The sequence below is a fragment of the Dermacentor variabilis genome, chromosome 7 (assembly GCF_050947875.1).
Source record: "Dermacentor variabilis isolate Ectoservices chromosome 7, ASM5094787v1, whole genome shotgun sequence".
Classification (NCBI taxonomy): domain Eukaryota; kingdom Metazoa; phylum Arthropoda; class Arachnida; order Ixodida; family Ixodidae; genus Dermacentor; species Dermacentor variabilis.
In genome coordinates, this window is record NC_134574.1 from 22335660 (window position 1) to 22354827 (window position 19168).

At 43.8% G+C, this 19168-nt stretch overlaps 1 protein-coding gene across 1 annotated transcript in view; it reads left to right on the plus strand.

Moving 5' to 3' along the window:
* LOC142588567 (1-phosphatidylinositol 4,5-bisphosphate phosphodiesterase beta-4-like) overlaps positions 1–19168 on the plus strand; it is a 208676-nt gene that overhangs the window by 43413 nt on the left and 146095 nt on the right. Inside the window, exons 2-4 of the mRNA XM_075700406.1 lie at positions 76–163; positions 11050–11147; positions 12073–12159. Of these exons, the coding sequence (XP_075556521.1) occupies positions 11064–11147; positions 12073–12159 (171 nt within the window). The 5' untranslated portion in view covers positions 76–163; positions 11050–11063. The remainder of the gene's footprint in view (positions 1–75; positions 164–11049; positions 11148–12072; positions 12160–19168) is intronic.

The following is a 19168-nucleotide window of genomic DNA, read 5'->3' on the forward strand; positions in this document are numbered from 1 at the left end:
CGATGGCACCTATTGATAGAGTGGGTAGGTTGAGAGATATCCTTTTTTTTTCGTCTCTCTTTGTCTGTCTTCCAGAGGAGGAGCATCCAAACGGGACTCACCTGAGGGTGCGCCCTGGTGACGCCAGCATGCCTTTGCCACGATGAATTAGCCCCCTGCTGCAGTGAGTAACCCATGGCAGACTAGCCCAGCTCTTCCTCAGCATGTGCATCAAAGCATGAAATCACCAGGGGGCAGTGACCAAAACAGCACTTGAACGAGGGATGCCTCAGGGGCTGATGCTTCAAAAGCGTATGCAGTTAGGCTGCCTGGTTCGTGACTGGACCATAAATGGTGCAAAAGAACAGGACATTGCCTTGTCCCTTTCTTATGTCCAGTCTATATATTTATTTATTTAAAAAATACCATACAGGCCCCTAGAGGTCTTTTTGCGCTGTTTCTGGTGAAGCCGATGTCTTGGCAAGGTGGCTGGTTTTTTCTCCGTTTCCTTTTCTGTACCTCATTTCCTGCTTAGCTAGCAATGCTGCAGAAGCTACAGAAGTAGTGCAGTGATACAAGTCTCCCTTCACATGTTTTGCAGTGGGGTTGTTCTTGATCTTCGACACTCTTTAAGGAAGAAATCCTTCATATATTACAACTACATCTTAATTACATTAGGCTACATCAAGTGACATATTATGTGTGCACATCTGTGCTTCCAGTATGTTACATACTACGCATTGGCAACAAGTGCAGTTGTCATGGTGTAGCCACTGGCCACAAAACGTGCCACTCCTCTCATTCAGACATAAATAGGTTCAGATCTGTAATAGCTTCTGTGCAATAAATATATCATATTTTGTAGCATACAAGTATGAGACTTAATATTGCATTGAATTACATGGTGCATATGTAATATTTTTATCTGGTCATGAATGCAAGCAGTGAGAGAAGTCTCCCTAGCATTTGCCAGTTGTCTGTAAAATGGAGTACGGGCTTGATGAACCCCTTCTTGAAGCATTGGCTCCAGTGATGTTTTTCGTTTCACTGCTGTTGATCACATCGAGTCTGTGAACTCTTCTGTCTGGTGCACATACCAATGGGCAGGTAGCAGTGCACAAAAGGCACCCAGTATGCAAATATTGTTATTGGCACTTTAACATTGACCCCCTGCAGAGCATGATTTCATGAAAGTGCGATGGTGCTCATATATTCCTTAAAAAAAAAAATTCATGAACTCCATTGATGTGAACTTCTTCAGAAGACGAGATTCTTAGATGTTGCCAAGTTTGTAAGAGATACAAATTATAGATTGAGAGTTATAGATTTTAGATTTACAGGCCCAAAGAGCAAATAGTTTTATCAGTTACCTTGAAAAGATCATTGTTATTCTTCAAAGTGACAAATATCAACAAAGAAAATGTGTCATTGTAGTCATCTGGTCCTTTTGCCTGCACAGTGCATCCTTGTTTATGAATGTACGGCTTGTCTATAGAGGCATGGAGAATGTAATTGGGCATAATCAAAACTGTAGGAACAGCATGGTTAGATAAGATGCCACCACTGTTACAATCGGCCAGAAGTGATAGTGACCTTCTAGCCTCTCCTAGCTCGCTGCGACATATCTCTTCATGAAGCCAACAATGCATCTCCCTCGAACAGGCTATCGGTGCCACAAGGCGAGGCACGTTTGGTGAACTGAGTATTGTTAGCTGGTTCGCAGTCGCCTTCACAGACCAATTGGAGCAAGAAAACTGGAAAAGGGTGTTCTATGGTGTTCCCCCACAGACTCCGGTAATCATCACAGTCGTTTGACGGACGCGGCAGCTAACTGTGGAGTCAGCCCAGGAACCAAGACGTGCCAGCTTGAATCAAGCATTACAACCCCTGTCTACGAGGCCCCACTCCTTTCGGTGTGTTCAGTGAAAAAAAAGTGCAAGAGTGAGTGTATGAACCCTCGCTCTCAAAGGCGGGTCCTTTGGCAACTTTGGACTCCAATTGGATGAAGGTTAAACAGTTCCTAGGTCAGTTTCCTTGGCCCAGGAATCTTGGGAAAACAGAAGTGGTTTTCAGCAGCCGTTTTCGGCTCCTTGGTGTACTTCGTTGCAGTCATGCTAGGCTGATGAAATGTAACATTCACTGCCCTTCATGTAGATACTGTAAATAAATCCTGTACTCCTCGTTTTCGATGAGAACAAGTTCCTCCTTTCATCAACGTCCTGGCATGGATGATCGGACGACGGCATAGGCCAGCTACCCCTTTTGACATACCAGACCCCAACTCTTACAACTGGCTGGTAGCGTTGAGATGGACTTTGCGACGTGTTGCTATGTTTGCGGTGAGTGCTTGGTTTTTACTTTAACTACCTGGGCTTCATTTTGTGGTTGTTTAGAACAGTAGGGAAGCTGTTTTGTTGATTCTTAGCTAAGTTGTGTTTACCTAGTTATGTTTATCGAGCAGGATCAAGGCAGTAAAGCAGTAATCATGGATTTGAGGACACTGCTGAGAGACAAATTGTTGGTTGTCGGGGAGGAACCAGGCCTAGAGGTACACAAGGAAATGATGAAATCGGAACTAGTAAAGCTGATTTCCGATCAGGCCAGTGAGGAGGACATTAGAATTGGGTTAGAGCTCTTTAGGAAAAGAAAGAAACGGGACAGAGAGAGAGAACGGGACAGAGAGGAACATGAGTTAAGAAATATGCAACTTGACCTTGAAAGTAAACGTTTGGTGTTGTCTCGAGTGAGTGAAGGGGTTCTGAAACAACCAAGTGAGGCAGAATGATACCACATGGACAGGTTGTTAAAGCCATTTGAGGTTGGGAACAGCCATAAGGTTGTTCCTAAGAGATTTTGAAAGGACTTTTGAAAAGATGTACTTTGCTCCAAGTACATGGCCACAGCTGTTGCTGTTTATGTTGCCGTGCAAGGCTGCTGAAGTAATCGCCAGACTCGGTGCACAAGATGCATATGATTGTGTGAAGGTTAACGCTAGCCTTTTAAAGAAGTACCACCTTTCAGCCGAAGCTTTTCGGCAAAGGTTTTGAAACACTGGCGAGAAGGATAGTGAGGGATATCCGGAGTTTGCATATGGCTCAAAGGCAAACCTAGTCGAGTGGTTGAAAAGTGCATTAGTGTAACGAGAGTAGAGACATGATTATTGAATGCATGTCTCTAGAGCAGTTTTACAAAAGCATCCCACATTCTGTGAAGCTTTGGGTGCAAGACAGAGGAAATGTAATAACTGTGGAAAGGGTAGCCGAACTAGCCAAAGAGTATGCAGCATGTAGAAAGCTGAATGCCGAGGACGGAAATTGGGACAGTCAAAACGGGCTGCGGAAACAGTTTCCATTCAAAAAGGGTTTGCAGATGAAACGACCAGAGCATGTAGACGCGGAGGAAAGGACGTCAGGAAAGAGCAAGAAGTCAAATGGCAAAACCATACAAAAAGAGCAGAAAAAGGGAATCTTTTAGGACAATTCGCTGCTATAAGTGCCACAAACTCGGACATATCACTGCGAACTGCGGAAGCCTAGCGTAGTTTTGTCCTACATAGACGAAAGAGATGAGAACATGGAACTTTTAAGCCCATATCTTCACAACATGCATAATAATGGAAAACCATGCTGGGTGCTGCGAGACAGTGCCACCACCATCGTCATTGTCCATCTGTCTTACATGACGGTAGAGGACTTCGCCAGAGAAGTAGCATGGATCAAACAGGTTGTAGAAGAACACAGTGTGTGTCTGCCCATGGGTAAAGTCAAAATCAGTTGACTCTTCGGGGAGCCTGTGACCGAGGCTGCAATTTCCAAATTTTTGTCGCTGCAGTACCCTTACATTTTTTCGAATCTGTCAGATCAGTTACTGCGTGACAAAGGGCTTAAACAAAGAAAGGGCATAGTAAAGGCGTTGGCGCGAGGCCAAGCTCGGAAAATCGCATCGCATTTGGCTGAAAATGCAAAAGCTGCTCCAGTGGAAGTAGCGAAAGTGGTAACTTCAGTAACCGAATCCAAGCTAGGCTCGAGGGACGAAAAAACAGTTGAGGAAAGCCTGCCAGCTGACCAGCTCAGTGGGAGCTTCTCACTGGGGTGTCAAAGTACACACCTGCAGGAAGGGCCAGCTGACACACTCACAAGTGAGACAAGGTCGTTACTATACCCGCCTCAAAGAACTTTGATCAGCTCTTACATGTGGACAGAGAGTCACTGGCAGCCGAGCAAAATAATAATGTCAGCCTAGCTAAATTACATGAAACAGCTAAAGAAGGCATTGCTAGGTGCAATGTGATGATGCACGAGAAAGGTGGCTCATTATATCAGCACTACAGAGACCGAAAGGGCAAGACTCTGGATCAGTTAGTCATACCTACTAAGTACAGGGAGGACCTTTTGGATCCCTGTCATGGAAATGGATGGTCAGGCCATCTAGGCGTAAACAAATTGAAGTAAAGATTGCGATTGCTCATGGAATACTACTGGCCTGGCTGTTTCAAAGACATAGAAAACTGAGATCATGCGACGCCTGCCAATGCTCAGCTGAACCAGGAGAAACATGAAAAGCTCCACTAAAGGTAGTGCCCTTAATATCAGAACCTTTCAGATGACTTGTGATAAACACGGTAAGGCCTCTATCAAAGACAAAGTCGGGTTACCTGTTTATCATGCTGTGTCCGGCTACAAAGTTTCCAGAGGCAATCCCTCTGAAAGAACTCAGCTCCACCGAAGTAGTCGATGCGCTTTTGACAGTATTCGCACGACTCGGGTTTCCAGACAAAATTCAGGCAGATCCCAGGCCAGTATTCGCCAGCTCACTAATTTCCACATTCTTACAAAAGTGCGGGGTAAAGTTGATGCACAGTTCTGTCTATCACCCTCAGTCAAATAGTGTAGAGAGGTGGCATTCAGTGCTTAAGTGAGTTTTGCAGGCGCTCTGTTACAAGTACAAACAGGACTGGGAGAATTGTCTTCCGGCTACTTTCTTTGCTTTGCGAACAGTTCCTCATAAGGCTACATGGTTCTCACCAGCAGAACTAGTGTATGGGAGGACACTCCGTTCCCCACTGAGAATGTTAAGAGAGATGTGGGTGGAAAGAGGAGAGATTCAAAGAGTGGTAGAGTATGTGCTAAATCTGCTGGAATGGCTAAATGCAACACAAGAACTAGTTGAAAAGAACAAAAGCATGGCGCAAAGGAATGCCAAGCTACATTACGACAGGATGTGAGGCTTCGAACGTTTAACAGTGGGGACCAGGTAATTATTCTCAAGTCTTCAAGAAAAGAACAAGCTTAAGTTCACTGGTATAGACCTGTTAAAGTGTTGCAGAAACTTTCAGATACTAACTATGCTCGGAAAATGACCGGTCGCAGGAAGGAGCTGAGGATATATCACTGCAATTTGATGAAGCCGTATATAGAGCGGAGTGGAGTCGTTAACTATACCATCAAAGAACCGGATGACATTAGCACCGAGTTTAATGAGTGCAAGGCTACCTACAACTCTGAATTCAGCCTGGAAGAAGTTGTAGAACACTCGGTAAGCACAGATGCTCCTAAACTCGAGCAGCTAGATGAGCTAAAGTGGCTGCTAAGGGAATATCACGATAGATTCAGCAAACAGCCAGGTGAAACCAAACTAATAACACATGAAATAGAGCTCGCATCCACCGAACCTGTAAGATCAACGCCTTACAGGGTGTCTCCAAGACAGAGAGAAATTATGGAGGCAGAGATGCAGTGTATGCTAGAGTTGGGAGTTATTGAGCCCGCTGAGAGTGACTAAACGTCACCACTAATGTTTGTGGAAACCCCTAATAAGGACCCTCATTCGTGCGTCGGCTACAGAATGTTAAATGCCATCACCAGGGATTATTTGTACCCGGCACACAACATTGAGGAACGAATCAAAAGATTCAGCGCTACTGAATACATTTAGACTCTAGATCTTGTGCGGGGATACTGGCAAGTTCCCCTTTTAGAAAGTGCCAGCCCGCTATGCTACATCTATCTCACCTATAGGCACTTTTCGCCCTCTTGTTCTCAGCTTCGGGCTGAAGAACATGCCGTCTAGCTTCTCTAAGTTGATGGATATTGCCCTAAAAGGCTTGCAGGAGTTCGCCTTGCCATATCATGATAATGTCGCAATTTTTTCCAACAGCTGGAAACAGCACGTATCGTACCTGAAGCAGGTCTGGTTGAGGGAAGCGGGCTTAATGATGAAGGCGGAAAAATGTACGTTTGGCTGCTCACAGGTTACTTATTTGGGCCATGTTGCCGGCCAGTGCACGAGATGGCCGGCTGAGCTGAAAACAGCTACGATTGAAGATTTTTCACAGTCGCGCATGAAAGCAGACATTTATTCATTTTTGGGACTTGTTGGGTACTAGCAACGGTACATTCCGAATTACTCGCAAATAGCAAGTGTTTTAACGGATGCACTCCTAAAGGGAGCACCGAGTAGTGTGCACTGGGATAAGGACAAAGAGAACGCATTCCAAGGTTTGAAAATGTTATTAGTTTCTCATCCTGTGCTTCCTGCACCAGACTATACAAAGGAATTCATAGTTCAGTGTGACCCAAGCGACAGGGGAATGAGCGTGGTACTTAGTCAGGTCGGCAATGATAATGAGGAACACCCTATTCTCTATGCCAGCTGTAAACTAGCTGGAAAAGAGGAAGCCTATAGCACTTTAGAGAAGGAATGTGCCTGTTTGGTTTGGGCAGCCCAAACGTTGTCGTGTTACCTGTACGGGGCGAAATTCATCTTCGACACCGACCACTGCTTTCTGACGTTGCTTAATCAGATGTCTCAAAAAATGGCTGCTTGCTCCGATAGAGCCTTACTCTCCAACAGTACAACTTCTCTGTTAGATTTAAGAAGGGAAAGTTGCATAGCAATGCAGATTGCTTGAGCAGGCTAATTTGAAACTCGTTCTGCGTTTAGGGATCCCTACTAAATTTTGTTGTTCTATTTTATTAAGACAATCCCCTTTTGTGTAGCAGAACTCCATCCATGATTGCTATGTCGGCACGGAATTCCTTCAAAATTTGGGTAGCGAAAGGCAGTATTTGTTGTTTCTGTACTCATCTTTTCTTTGAAGTCTGGTGGGTTTAAAGCAAGATCCAAGATGCTTCATATCTGCACAGAGCCGTGTTGTGGGGTTTGCTTTGCTGTTGCCTATCATTGTGAGATGTTTTGAGGTGGTATGACAGAATTTTGCAGCTGGTTGCTGCAAGCCAAGTCTTCCCCCTTGCCACCAGCCATTCTCTTCCTGCCCAGCGTTGATCAGCACTGGCCAGTCTAGGTTTTCCGGGCCATGGAGAAGCTGTTGCAATCGGCCAGGGGGTGATAGTGACCTTCTAGCCTTTCCTAGCCCGCTGTGACAAATCGCTTCATGAAGCCAACAATGCATCTCCCTCAGACAGACTACCAGCGTCGCAAGGCGAGGCAAGTTTGGTGGACTGAGTATTGTTAGCTGGTTCGCTGTCACCTTCACAGACCAATTGGAGCAAGAAAACTCCTGGAAAAGGGTGTTCTACAGCATTCCCCCATGGACTTCAGTAATCGTCACAGCCGTTTGACAGACGCGGCAGCTAACTGCGGAGTCAGCTCAGAAGCCAAGGCGTGCTAGCTTGACCTGTCTACGAGGCCCCATTCCTTTCAGTGTGTACAGTGAGACAAAAGTGCGGGAGTGAGTGTATGAACCCTCACCTTCAAAGGCTGGTCCTTCGGCGACACATCGCTCTCAGTCTGTCTTCATTAATAACCAACCCTCGAACCCGCTTCCAGTGACTCCCGGCATTCCGCAGGGTTCTGTCATCGGTCTCTTGTTAATATTCCTAATTTACATTAATGACTTACCCCGGCAAATATCTTTTTGCATCTGCTTCTTCGCCAATGATTGCATTATTTATTGCCAGTGACTAACCCATCTTACCAAGAATCCCTTCAGGCAGACCTAAACCACTTGCTAAATTGGTGTTGGCAGTGGGTGATGACACTCAACCCTAACAAATGTGAGTAGTATGTGTCTTTTCACCACAGTCGCAAATCCTTTGTTTTCGAATATACCATTTCTAGCTCCCCTGTTGACTTTGTCCAGTCTTACAAATACTTAGGTATCACCATTTATGAAGATTTATCCTGGCTAACATGTGACTAACCTGATATCATCAGCTAATAAAACACTAGGTTTCTTAAAACGTCACCTGTGGGAAGCTCCACAACACGTCAGACTACACGCTTACATTTCACTCATCAGCACTAAACTAGAATACGCATCGGCCATCTGGAACCCTCATCAAGCATATTTAACAAATGGCATTGAAGCTGTACAAAACCAGGCTACCAGGTCCATTCACTCTTCATATTCATATGACATTAGCATATCATCTCTTAAATTGCAGTCAGGCTTGTGTAATCTTTCTGCTCGCTGCCACATTGCTAGTCATGTCTTGTATCACAAGTTCTTTTATTCATCACTAAGACAAGAACCACGCACCTGCGTTCCCCCACCACGCAGATCCCATCGCATCGGTCACCCTCTTCAATTTTGTGTCCACGAGCTCGTACCTACCACCTTCATGAATTCATTTTTTTCACGAGCAGCAACTGACTGGAACGGCCTTCCCCATCATGTCGCTGCCATAACGTGCCCATCAACATTTTAGACTGCTGTAAACGCCTGCATTTTGTAAACCCCATCCCTTATGTAACACCCCAGAAGGGGTCTTTAAGGAAAATAAAGTTATGTGATGTAATGTGACTTTAGACGCTCCGATTGGACGAAGGTTGGACAGCAGTTTCCCTGGCCTAGAGATCTAGGGAGGACAGAGGGCGGTTTTAAGCAGCCGTTTCCGTCTCCTCATTGTGCTTCATTTCAGTCATGCTAGACTGATGAAATGTAACATTCTCCACCCATCATGTAGATATTGTAAATAAATCCCGTACTCCTTGTTCTCGATGAGAACGCGTTCCTCCCTTCAACAGCATCCTTAGTGTGGATGAGTTGTATGATGGCATGGGCCAGCTACCCCTTTTTGACATGCGCGGCCCCAAATCTCGCACCGACATCAAGGGAAGTACATCCAGAAAGATTGTGTCATGTTGAGACACTACAATCTGAGAAGTATGCTGAGAAAGCTTTAAAAAAATCGGGGATATTGTCAAATATTGTCCTTTAATGCAAGTAGAATTCACTCTGATGTTGGATGTGCATTCATTATCGGTAAAGTTGTTTGAAAGTGTGTGTTAAAATATATTAGCTTAAACTTCAAAATTTTTTTAATGCACCTTCATTTTACTCATGTTAATTGGAAACATTGAAAGAGCAGATGTTGAGAATCTATGTGTATTGAATGGCTGCAATGCACTGTGGCTACATCTAAAGATGTACAATTTTAAAAAATGATTTGGCTACATGGTGTTTGTGGGTCATGAATATGAATTATTCAGCTTTTATTTCATTAGGAAAAACAAATTTTCAGCGTTCATAAGTTCATGATGTTCAACAAATGAATAAATTTCTCACAAACAATGATTTATGTACACTTGCTGTCACTCCAGGCTGATTATTTAAATTGAATGTTTGGTTTTGTCTGCAATGAGGGGCTCAGTTTCAGATTGTTATTCTTTCAGCGAACATTCAGTACCTTACAAAGAATATACAGACAACTGTCCCAAAGTCAAGGACTGCAACATGACCCTCGGTTAGTAGTAAAAGAGAGATAAGAAGTAAAAAAGCAACAAGAAGAATGCTATGTAGCTCAGTGCTAAAATACATAGGTAACAAATTTATATGTTGAAAAATCAAAGGTTTAGGTCTAAAAGCATTGGCCTGCTGAGCACAAGACCACAAGTACAGTTCACAGATGTTGCATTCTATTCTGGTATGGGTGAAATGAAAATATTCTGGTGCTTTTATATATGCGGATCATAGAACTGAGGTGGTGAAAGTATAATCTGACGTCCACTGTCACATTGTCCTTATCAGTTTATTGTGTAGTTTTGGGATGTCAAGTCAATCAGTCAATCAATATTTTGCTTAGCCTTACACATTCTCGATGTGAAGTTCTTAGCCTAACTACATGTGCCAGCCAAGGTTTCCTTGCGCTTGCATTAACTAGCTTTTTATGATATGTACCATTGGGCCACGATGCGATAAAGCCTGTCAAGTTGAAAGGTAAAGGGTTGGCAATAGGAGGGCAAGACTGGCCCATTACAGAGCATTGCCTGAAAGGCAGCGAGGCACGTCCGTGCAAGTCAGTGATCCAGCCACGTTTTTAAATGCATCTGTTGGGTGCCAGCCTCAGTTGGGGACACCCCCACTGCGAGCATTTTTTGTTCTTGCCTATTGCTGGCTCTTCGTTAATTGAAACAAGGGGCGACCACGTGCTGACATGGCTGTGGCAGCTCTGACAGGTCACGGTTGTGGCCTAGGCCATGAACGGCTCTAATGAGCTTTTGGGCTGCATACGGAAGTGGCTTTTTCAAGGTCTCACTAATGACAGACTGATGAATATTCATGGCTCCTGAGCAAGTTCACTTCTGCTTGTCTCGTGAGAAACAATCTGCTGCTGCCCGGGTTGGGCTGCTCATCGAACTTGTGAGTCTTCTTAGTTTCAGCTTATAAATCTTGCATTGTTGTTCTCTCGGTTCAAAATGGTATTGAGGAATGTGGGTGAGGTAACTGGAATCTTATCTTATTAGCATGAGCCATAGAGCAGAACAAGTCAACATTAAGGTAAGGATGCATTGTGCAATACCTAAGGGCCGGGACACAGTTTCTACTACTATTACCACTGATCCTCTGCAGTAAATCTTCTGCAATAAATGTTGGAAGAATGGCCTGCTGTGTTTGCTGGCAGATGAATGGGCGTTCACGTGATGCCGTTCTTTACCATGATTTTGTGACTCAGTTTGTAGGCACATATATACCCTTTCATTAGAGAAAGACAAGTGCAGTATGGAAGCAAGTGTTGGGGGCTCTACACTGGCATAAACATGTGGAAAGACTTGCCTCCAACTTGCTATGGCTGGAGTTGTTCAGCTGAGCCTTTGTGCATCTCGCAGCCTCTGGCACTGTCATGACGAAAGCGTATGACTTCAACTGGCAACGTCCTGTACCTGAAGCCCTGCTCAAGGGATGCATCTTTGACCGTTGGGAAGAGGTGTGTTTCCTTGCTTTTTCTCTGCTATGCTGCATGTGACACACATGCTGTGTCCAACAAGGACTACTTACAATGAACAGTGTGTGGCATGCTTGCATATTATTGCCATGCATGCATCGTTTTACTTCTGGCTAATGATCACTTTTACTCAGACATCACTGTCATGCTATCCCTTTCACAGAAGACATGTTTACTGTATTAAAAACTGTGAGAATGTTGTTGTCACCTTGATAGAAAGACAGGACCCGTCATGCTACAGTATGTTCTCCAAGAATATTTGACACACTTCAGAGGGCGGATGGGATTGCACAATGCTTGACCATGCTTGCCCTGTTTCTGTCCTCACACAACTGTTCCAGGGTGCCCAATAAACACTCCTGTTCTCCTCATTCACCTTTTGGTTGGTGGCTTTGCACTGTCAGTGCCCTGTGATATTATCACTAACCGAGGAGTAGCTTAGCAGCTTATGCTCTGTTTAACTTGAACTTTGAAACAAGAAGTTGAGATCTGTGTTTTTAGAGGTCTAGCTATCCATTCGTACTTGCAGGATCCCATGATTACCTTGGCCGTTCTTTTGTTTGACATGGTACTCTTTTTAGACGTACTTGAAATGAGCTTGTTGATGTGCTGTCATGTACAAGTGTTGGCTGCAGCACTTGTAGTCGCTATTAGGATGCAGCTGACAGCAGGTGCACATTAAGACAACCAAGAATTGCAGTTCTTATAGTTGAAGTGAGTTAAATTTGAGGGCTCACCAGTTAAAGGAGTACTGTCTTAACATTTTAAACTTTTCATTTATTGCATTAGATGAAGCCCTTTATTTAAAGTGAAGAAAATTATAGTCGAAAACGTTATGTCAGTACTCCTTTAAGAACAGGCCATTTTTATTAGTGTTTACTTATGTGCATGCCTTTCTTGCCCACAGGAAAAAGAACAAGTAGTCTACGAACCTAATGCTTTGTTCCGAGTTGACGAGTATGGATTTTTCATCTATTGGAACAGCGACGGAAGGGTGTGTACATTTATTTACGTTTATTTTTTCTTTCTTTCCTTTTTTTTTTACATACATCAAGTGTGCAGCTTGTAAAATGTGCAGCCTGTAAAGTATTTGCCCTTGTTTAACACATACGCATTGCAGGACTGGGACCTTGATCTTCGAATCTTCCTCTCAGATGTATTTTAACTGTTTTGTTCTCATAGGGTCATCATTGTTGAGGGTTCCTGCATGCACCAGCTTTTGAACAGTCTTTGTCTCTTATCATAGAGTGATTTTGGAGCAGTAAGTAAAAGTTTTGAATGTAGAGCAAGTATCTCAGATGGGCATGGTTTTAAAGAGACACTAAAGTGAAACAACAAATCAGTTTAGGCCAATAAAGCATTGTTTGAGAACACTGCAGGCAGTCATTTCAAAATAATAGTTCGATTATTAGGTGAGGAAATGGAGGTTGAAGTATCTGTATTTGAATTTCACGTCGAAACCCCGGCGCCGGTACGTCAGTGTGACGTCAGGGATTCCAAAGTATGTTTTCGTATTTGGGCCACGCTGGCTAAGTAAAGGTTCCTGAAACTTGCCATGTTTAATATTTGGTTCCTTTAGAACACAATGTAGTCAATCTGTACAGCTATATAATTAAGTAGGCCGTAGAAGATGCCATCAGAATCCATGATGTCACAGAGACTAGGTGCGGCAACTTCAAGGAGGCGTCGCCGCCCGTCTTTCGTTCTTGCGCCTTTTCTGGCTTACCAAGCATGTTATCGTAGTAAGAGTGGTGCTTTTGGTGTCCTAGAGAGGTAATTTACTGATGCAGAAAAAATCATTTTTCTCTTTAGTGTCCCTTTAAGGACACCTGTACAAGACATACAAGTTGCAGCATGAAAGAACAAAGTTAACAAGATTCACTGTTATTAGGGAGTTCTATGTTTTGCACACCCAAAGTTAGGGGATGCGCACCGCCGGGTGTACAAAATAATAAAAAGGTGCGCACAGAAGAAAGCAATGGTGGTACAAAATAGTGTAAGCGGGGCATGGGGCTATGGGTACACAGGGACGCTTGGGTGTGCTATTTATAAAACTTCCTGCAGTCATCAAAAGTCCAGGAATGGATGCATTTTTCACATGGTGGCAGCCTGCATGCATAAATAAGAGCCCCTAGATGTTTTGTTGCACACATATCTCACAGCAAATGTTGGAAGATGCCAGTTATAAATTTCTCAGTGGCAGAAGCTGTTGTCAATCAATCAATCAGTTGATTGATTGATTGGGTTTGATGATTGAGATGCTGATGGTGAAGCCATGATGACGGAACACTGGCAGCTAGCACGCAGTAAGAACAGGCTGTGCATTATCACGGTTGCTTGGGACCTGATGGAAAGAGCGACTGCGGTGATGCTCAGCCTGTTATTACCGCATGCTTGCCACCAGTCGCAAAGGCACCTCACAGACTATGGAGAGAAAAAAAAACACAGCTCGCTCTCTGCAACAGTTACTTTTCGCAGTTTACGGACTTTACTCTGACATATTAGGAAGGCGCGCATTGCACGGCAACATGGCACAGTGAGCCACGTCGCATGGGAGAGTCCAAGCGAAGAAGGGGTTGCCAACAATCGGTCAGCACAGTGTAAAATTTGCGTGTCTGTTGCTCGCTTTCCTGCCTGTCTTTGGCTTTGCTGTGTGTGGTGTGCCCAAAGTTGAGTTATGCGCCTGCTGTGGGACAGATCAGACATCAATAAACTTTGACATGCCAATGAGCAGGACGGTCAAGGAAAGAGACGCACACAGCATGGTTGTCAAAACAACAGGTGCCAAAAATCAGCACTTCAATGTGATGCTTGCAATAATGGCAGACGGCCAGAAGTGGCTGCGAGGACGAGCTGTTGTGGATCCACAATGTGGATGAAGAGGCCTGGTGGCCTGGTGATGACAAGTCTGGTGGTTTCAATGTGGAGTGAAGTGCAATAAAAATGTTGTTACGGTTTGCAAATACAGTCGAAACCCGCAACAACGAATCCCCGTGTAAATGAAATTCTCGAGACAACGAATTATTTTGTATCCCCGCCGAACGCCCACAGGATTCAATGCATTTTGCACCTCTTGAGAATGTAATGTCACTTTACTGCAATTCCGCATCAATAAAATTTGCCAGAACATAACCCCACATATTATCCACTCGCACAAGGCTAGCAGGCTCCAAAATGTGCTCAAATGCATTTGCTTTACGACGAAATTTCGTAAAATATGACCACATTGCACTTGTGCCAGCGCCGCCATTATTTTTACCAAAACAACTAAGCGCCACAAGCAATCGCGTGTGCTGAAACACATCATGGCCGCCATCTTGTTTATTGATTGCTTGTTTGAAATTCCACACATGTTGCTACAGGCATGTGGCGACTGTTTTTGCATACCTAAGGTCCGCTCGATTCTCCTGCACCATTGTGAACCCGTTCACAATGGTTCACGAGAACTTCAGAAATTCTAGTAGTATATTTCTTCAGTGCAGGCGCAGCACGATGCTCAAAATGAATGCCAAAGTACAAACATGGTGCAGGCATTTAGTTTTTTCCGACTAATGTTCACAGAATGAGTAAGCTTGAAAAGTCAAGAACTGCTGGTATAATTGGGTCCTGAGGCATAAGTACACCTGCGCTTATGTAGACACAGCAGACGCACGTAAGCAGTGTTTCAACAGTGCTTGTGCTTGACATAAAAATTGTAACAGCGCAAACACATGCAACCACAATGTAACAAGGACGTCCTTGATACTTTGTGGTTGCAGGTGTTTGCGCTGTTACAATTTTTATGTAAAGTATGCACCAACTCGCCCAGAAAGAAGCCTTAATGTTGTGCTTGTGCGCTGTGTCGTCTGCACCTCGTGAACTGGTTCAGGTGGTGCAGGCAAATCAAACGTACCCCTAGTACAGTGCGTAATGTGCGCCTCGGTGAGGAAAGGCACCAAAAAGAAGGAAATCCACGACCCACCAATGTGGAATTGTTTATGACGCTTGAGATGGCGGTTGCAGCATGGAGTGCCATGCATCGAGCCGTGGTTGAGCGATCATCCGGGAATACGCATCCCTTGCTTCAAGAACGCTGGTTTCGGTGCCACCCGAGAGGCATCACGTGTGGATTCGGCACCGGATGTAGATTTGTGCAAAGGGGCCGTAATATCAATCAATTACCTTGGGGTATACGAGATACGATCACTTTCGTGCTCGGCACCAGATGCGTCAGCACCTCCGGGCGACAGCGTGCACCGGAGAAATGGTGCTGCATGCGTGGAGCACTGTTTCTCTGCGTCCAATGCTGAGTTATGCAAAGTTTCACAAAAGTGATCGCATCTCTGAATGCAGTTGACCGAGAGTACAGCTCCACGGTAGTGCAGCCACTGTCGGCAGTGCAGTTCTGTGTCCTCGAGCGAGCTTGCCAAAGTAGGCTAACGGAATTTTGACAGTAAAGTTTTTTTCTGTAGCACATTACCTATCTGTGCTGTCTGATTTTGAAACAGTGAAATTCTTGCGAAAGCGAATTTTTTCGCATTCCCAGCCGATTTTGTTATTGCGAGGTTCAACTGTAGTATATGTGTATTTCTACACAAAGATAAGTTACCTAGCACATTTTTGAACTCATTGCTGTCTTACTTTTCAATTTTTGCTGTTTCGAAAAAGTTCCCATGAAATTGATCCTGCATAATAATCGCACCTCCCAACTTTGCTTCGTTTTTCTTTTTGAAGAAAGTATGTTCATTGCTCGAATATATATGGTAATTCGCGGTTGTTCTAAAAGATGCGACAGAACTAAATGAAACAGAGTAATTTAGCTAGAGATTATGGTTTTCAGGAAGAAACAGTTTGCGACCTTGCTTGAAATGTTGTGCTGTTTTAAAACCAAGGGATGACATATTCCAAATTTTTCAGCTGTACAATTTAATTACTCTTTAACCATGTACATTATCACAATTTAGCTAATTAATGTTGCCATTCGAAGCATGTCTAGTATTGTGGGCCGGTGTATAGAACAGGTATTCGAGGTAGTAGAAAACTTGTGCATGCTATGGATTGGAATGGATGTGGCTGCGTAATGTTTTAATCGATTGCACCTGTTGCATTTGAAAAATATAAAGTCGTCACTTGCTTAGTGGGAGCTCAGCACTTGAATCAGAGCTCTTTCAGAATAAGTAGTTGTTACTGTGCAAATGATGACTTTAACAATATTTTTCAAAAGCAATATATGTGCTGTCGGTAATTGCGACTGAAAACAGGGTGGTCATTGTGAATGTGCCGGGAAGTGGACCCGAACGGTCAGCCTGCCCCTTTTGGTCAGTTTGGTTGGAGACCAGGATTTAAATACAGCTGTCTTAAAGTCGTATGCCTTGCACTGAAGCATCCCTTACATCAGTGGTGCCAGGTATTGTCGCACATTTTCCAAGTATGACATTCACATGGCAGATGTCCCTTCCAACAAGCTGTTGATGTAACTCAGCTGCTTTAAAGACCCATTACAGAGAATTCCCTGGCATTATTTAGAATGTACCTTGTGCTGACTGTGACCTATGTGCTTAGAAAGCATCATATTTTTTGTCATTAAGGGGAACCAGACATCTAGTTCACTTGATGGGGACATCACTATTATTGCAAAAAAACACACAATAATTTGGCAACTCATCTTCTTCTTGAGTGATGTTTTGTCATGCCACAAAAATAGGACAGAACAGAATTGTTTGCTGGCAATTCATGCACCACGCCATCTCTTGCACATTTAACCCTTTCGGGGTCAATTGTTTTTCGCCATATGCGACCGCCCAGCGTCGATTTTTTTTATTGCAAATTCCAATTCTTCTTAGGGACTTATTTCGAAAAAAATTTACTGCAATTTTTCTCTGGTGACCGTAAAGTGAGAAAAAGATATCTTGCGTTGAATATCAGTACTCTTCATTCATGAATAACAATAAAAAAGGAAATAAACTTATAAGAATTAAAAATTTGATGCATTGTTATACACATAGTTCATGGCTTTGAATATGTACACACGAGAACATTTTGCGAGTCTCAAGTGTTCCTCCTCTTACACTAATATGTACATCCATAACGTAATCGACTACATATGTGCCGCGCTCAAAAAAACTGTGGTTGTGTACCCGTCAAAAAAGCAATATGTGTGACAAACTGCTGCTAATCTTCATCTTATTTCCAACAAGAGGCAATTAGTTTTCGCGAGTCTCCAAAAAAAAAAAAAAGAAACGGAAACGCATGCACGTCAGCATCCTTCCTATTCGCAACCCTGTGAGCACTAAACGAGCAAAAAACAAGCAGTTGCCCTTTGAGCAATTAGTAATGAGATAGCCATCAGTAATGCGAGTGCAAGAAGCCAAAACCACCCGCGGAACAAAACCCAAACAGTACCCAAACCGCCACCTGCCCGTGCGCGCGCCAATGTGCGAGCGGTAGTATATAGACGCGCCGGAGCAGACTAACTCTAAAACAAACCATGCAACGAAAACAGAGAGAGGGAGGCGCGCGAAAAAAATTCCCTGTATTCCTACATAGTGGCAGCACGTGACAGAAAAGAAAAAGTTAGGAAATTGGGGCACTTTTTAAATGCACAGACGGCGCTGTAAATATACTGCCTCGACCATTTTGGACTTGTTCGCGGCATTATATATTTACGTCATTGACCCTGAAAGGGCTAGAAGGAGAACTTATGCTTAATCTTTTCACTGTGAACGAGGAACCTGTAATGGTTTTGAAACATCACTCTCCAACATCTTGACCCTCGTGCTTGACTTGGTCTTGCATCATGACACCTGACCAGATGTCAAAATACGTTACTTTCGCTTATATCCTCCCACAGCAACAGAATTTCACAACAGGTCTGCACCCTGTGGATTATTCATTTTGCCGCATTGTGTCTTGATAAGTAGAGCAGTTTATTTTGCATCTCTTACTGCTTCATTTTTCAAGAATGCTACAGTAGGTTTACATAACTGGTTGCTGTTATGGTGTCACACAGAATGAATGCTGTTATCATAAATGTATCATGAACGAATTTAGGACAACTGGGCTGAGCTTGTTTGACATAGTGTGGGATGGTTTATCTTTGTTCTTGATTTTGCCAGGAAATTGAGCTGATAAGCTTCCTGGCCAGATGCATTGCCAAAGGCATAGCAAAGGACAGGTTAGGAGTGACAAGAAGACAGACAAGGTGACAGACAAACAACTAGCCCCTGTCAAAGCGTTACTTTCTAATTAGCTAATCATTCCTAATTCATTGGCACAGGGGCCCACTGCCATGGTGTTGCTCAAGTACTCAATAGATGCACTGAAGGGGGACAATAAAAAATGATTTATTTTCATAGTGCTCCATAAAGTGCACTGCGAGGAGAGAGTGGCGGTATAAGTGGACAGATAGCTAAAGGTGAGGCTAGGCAAGGTGCGGCTGGCCACACTTGTCGAAGGGGGGGGTGAGGACCAGGTGACGCGGGTGCAGCAGAGAGATAGAGGAAGGAAGTCACGGGTGGCACGTAGCATGCTGTGCCCAGATGGACGGCGTGGCGGGAGAGTTGCGGAGTACGGTAATGAACTGAACGTTTGCAACGGACATGGTGGCCTGTCGTCGTTCGTAACAGCACAACATTTGGGATTGCTTTCTACAGCCCAAAAAGTACGAAAAGTAAGATATTGAAAAGGTGTTCCTTATTTCACGACACTGCCTGAAGCAAATGTCCAAATAACACAGCGCAGTCCTGGCAAATCCACTTCTCTGCTTTCTTCATGCTGTAGTGGCAGCACATATTCGCAAACAAGCAGGCTTGCCGAATATTTCGAATATATAATGCTTCTTTTGTTACTAAGAAAATTCTTCTGAAGCCAAAATAAAAATAAATAAAAATAAATTTGACCAGACTAAGAATAGCCACAAAAAGCAGTAGCAGCTACTGAATCGTCACCTGTTGAACCTACTGAACAAGTCATCTGTTGATACCTCTATAACCAAAATAAATTACAATAGTCTCACTCTTTCTGAG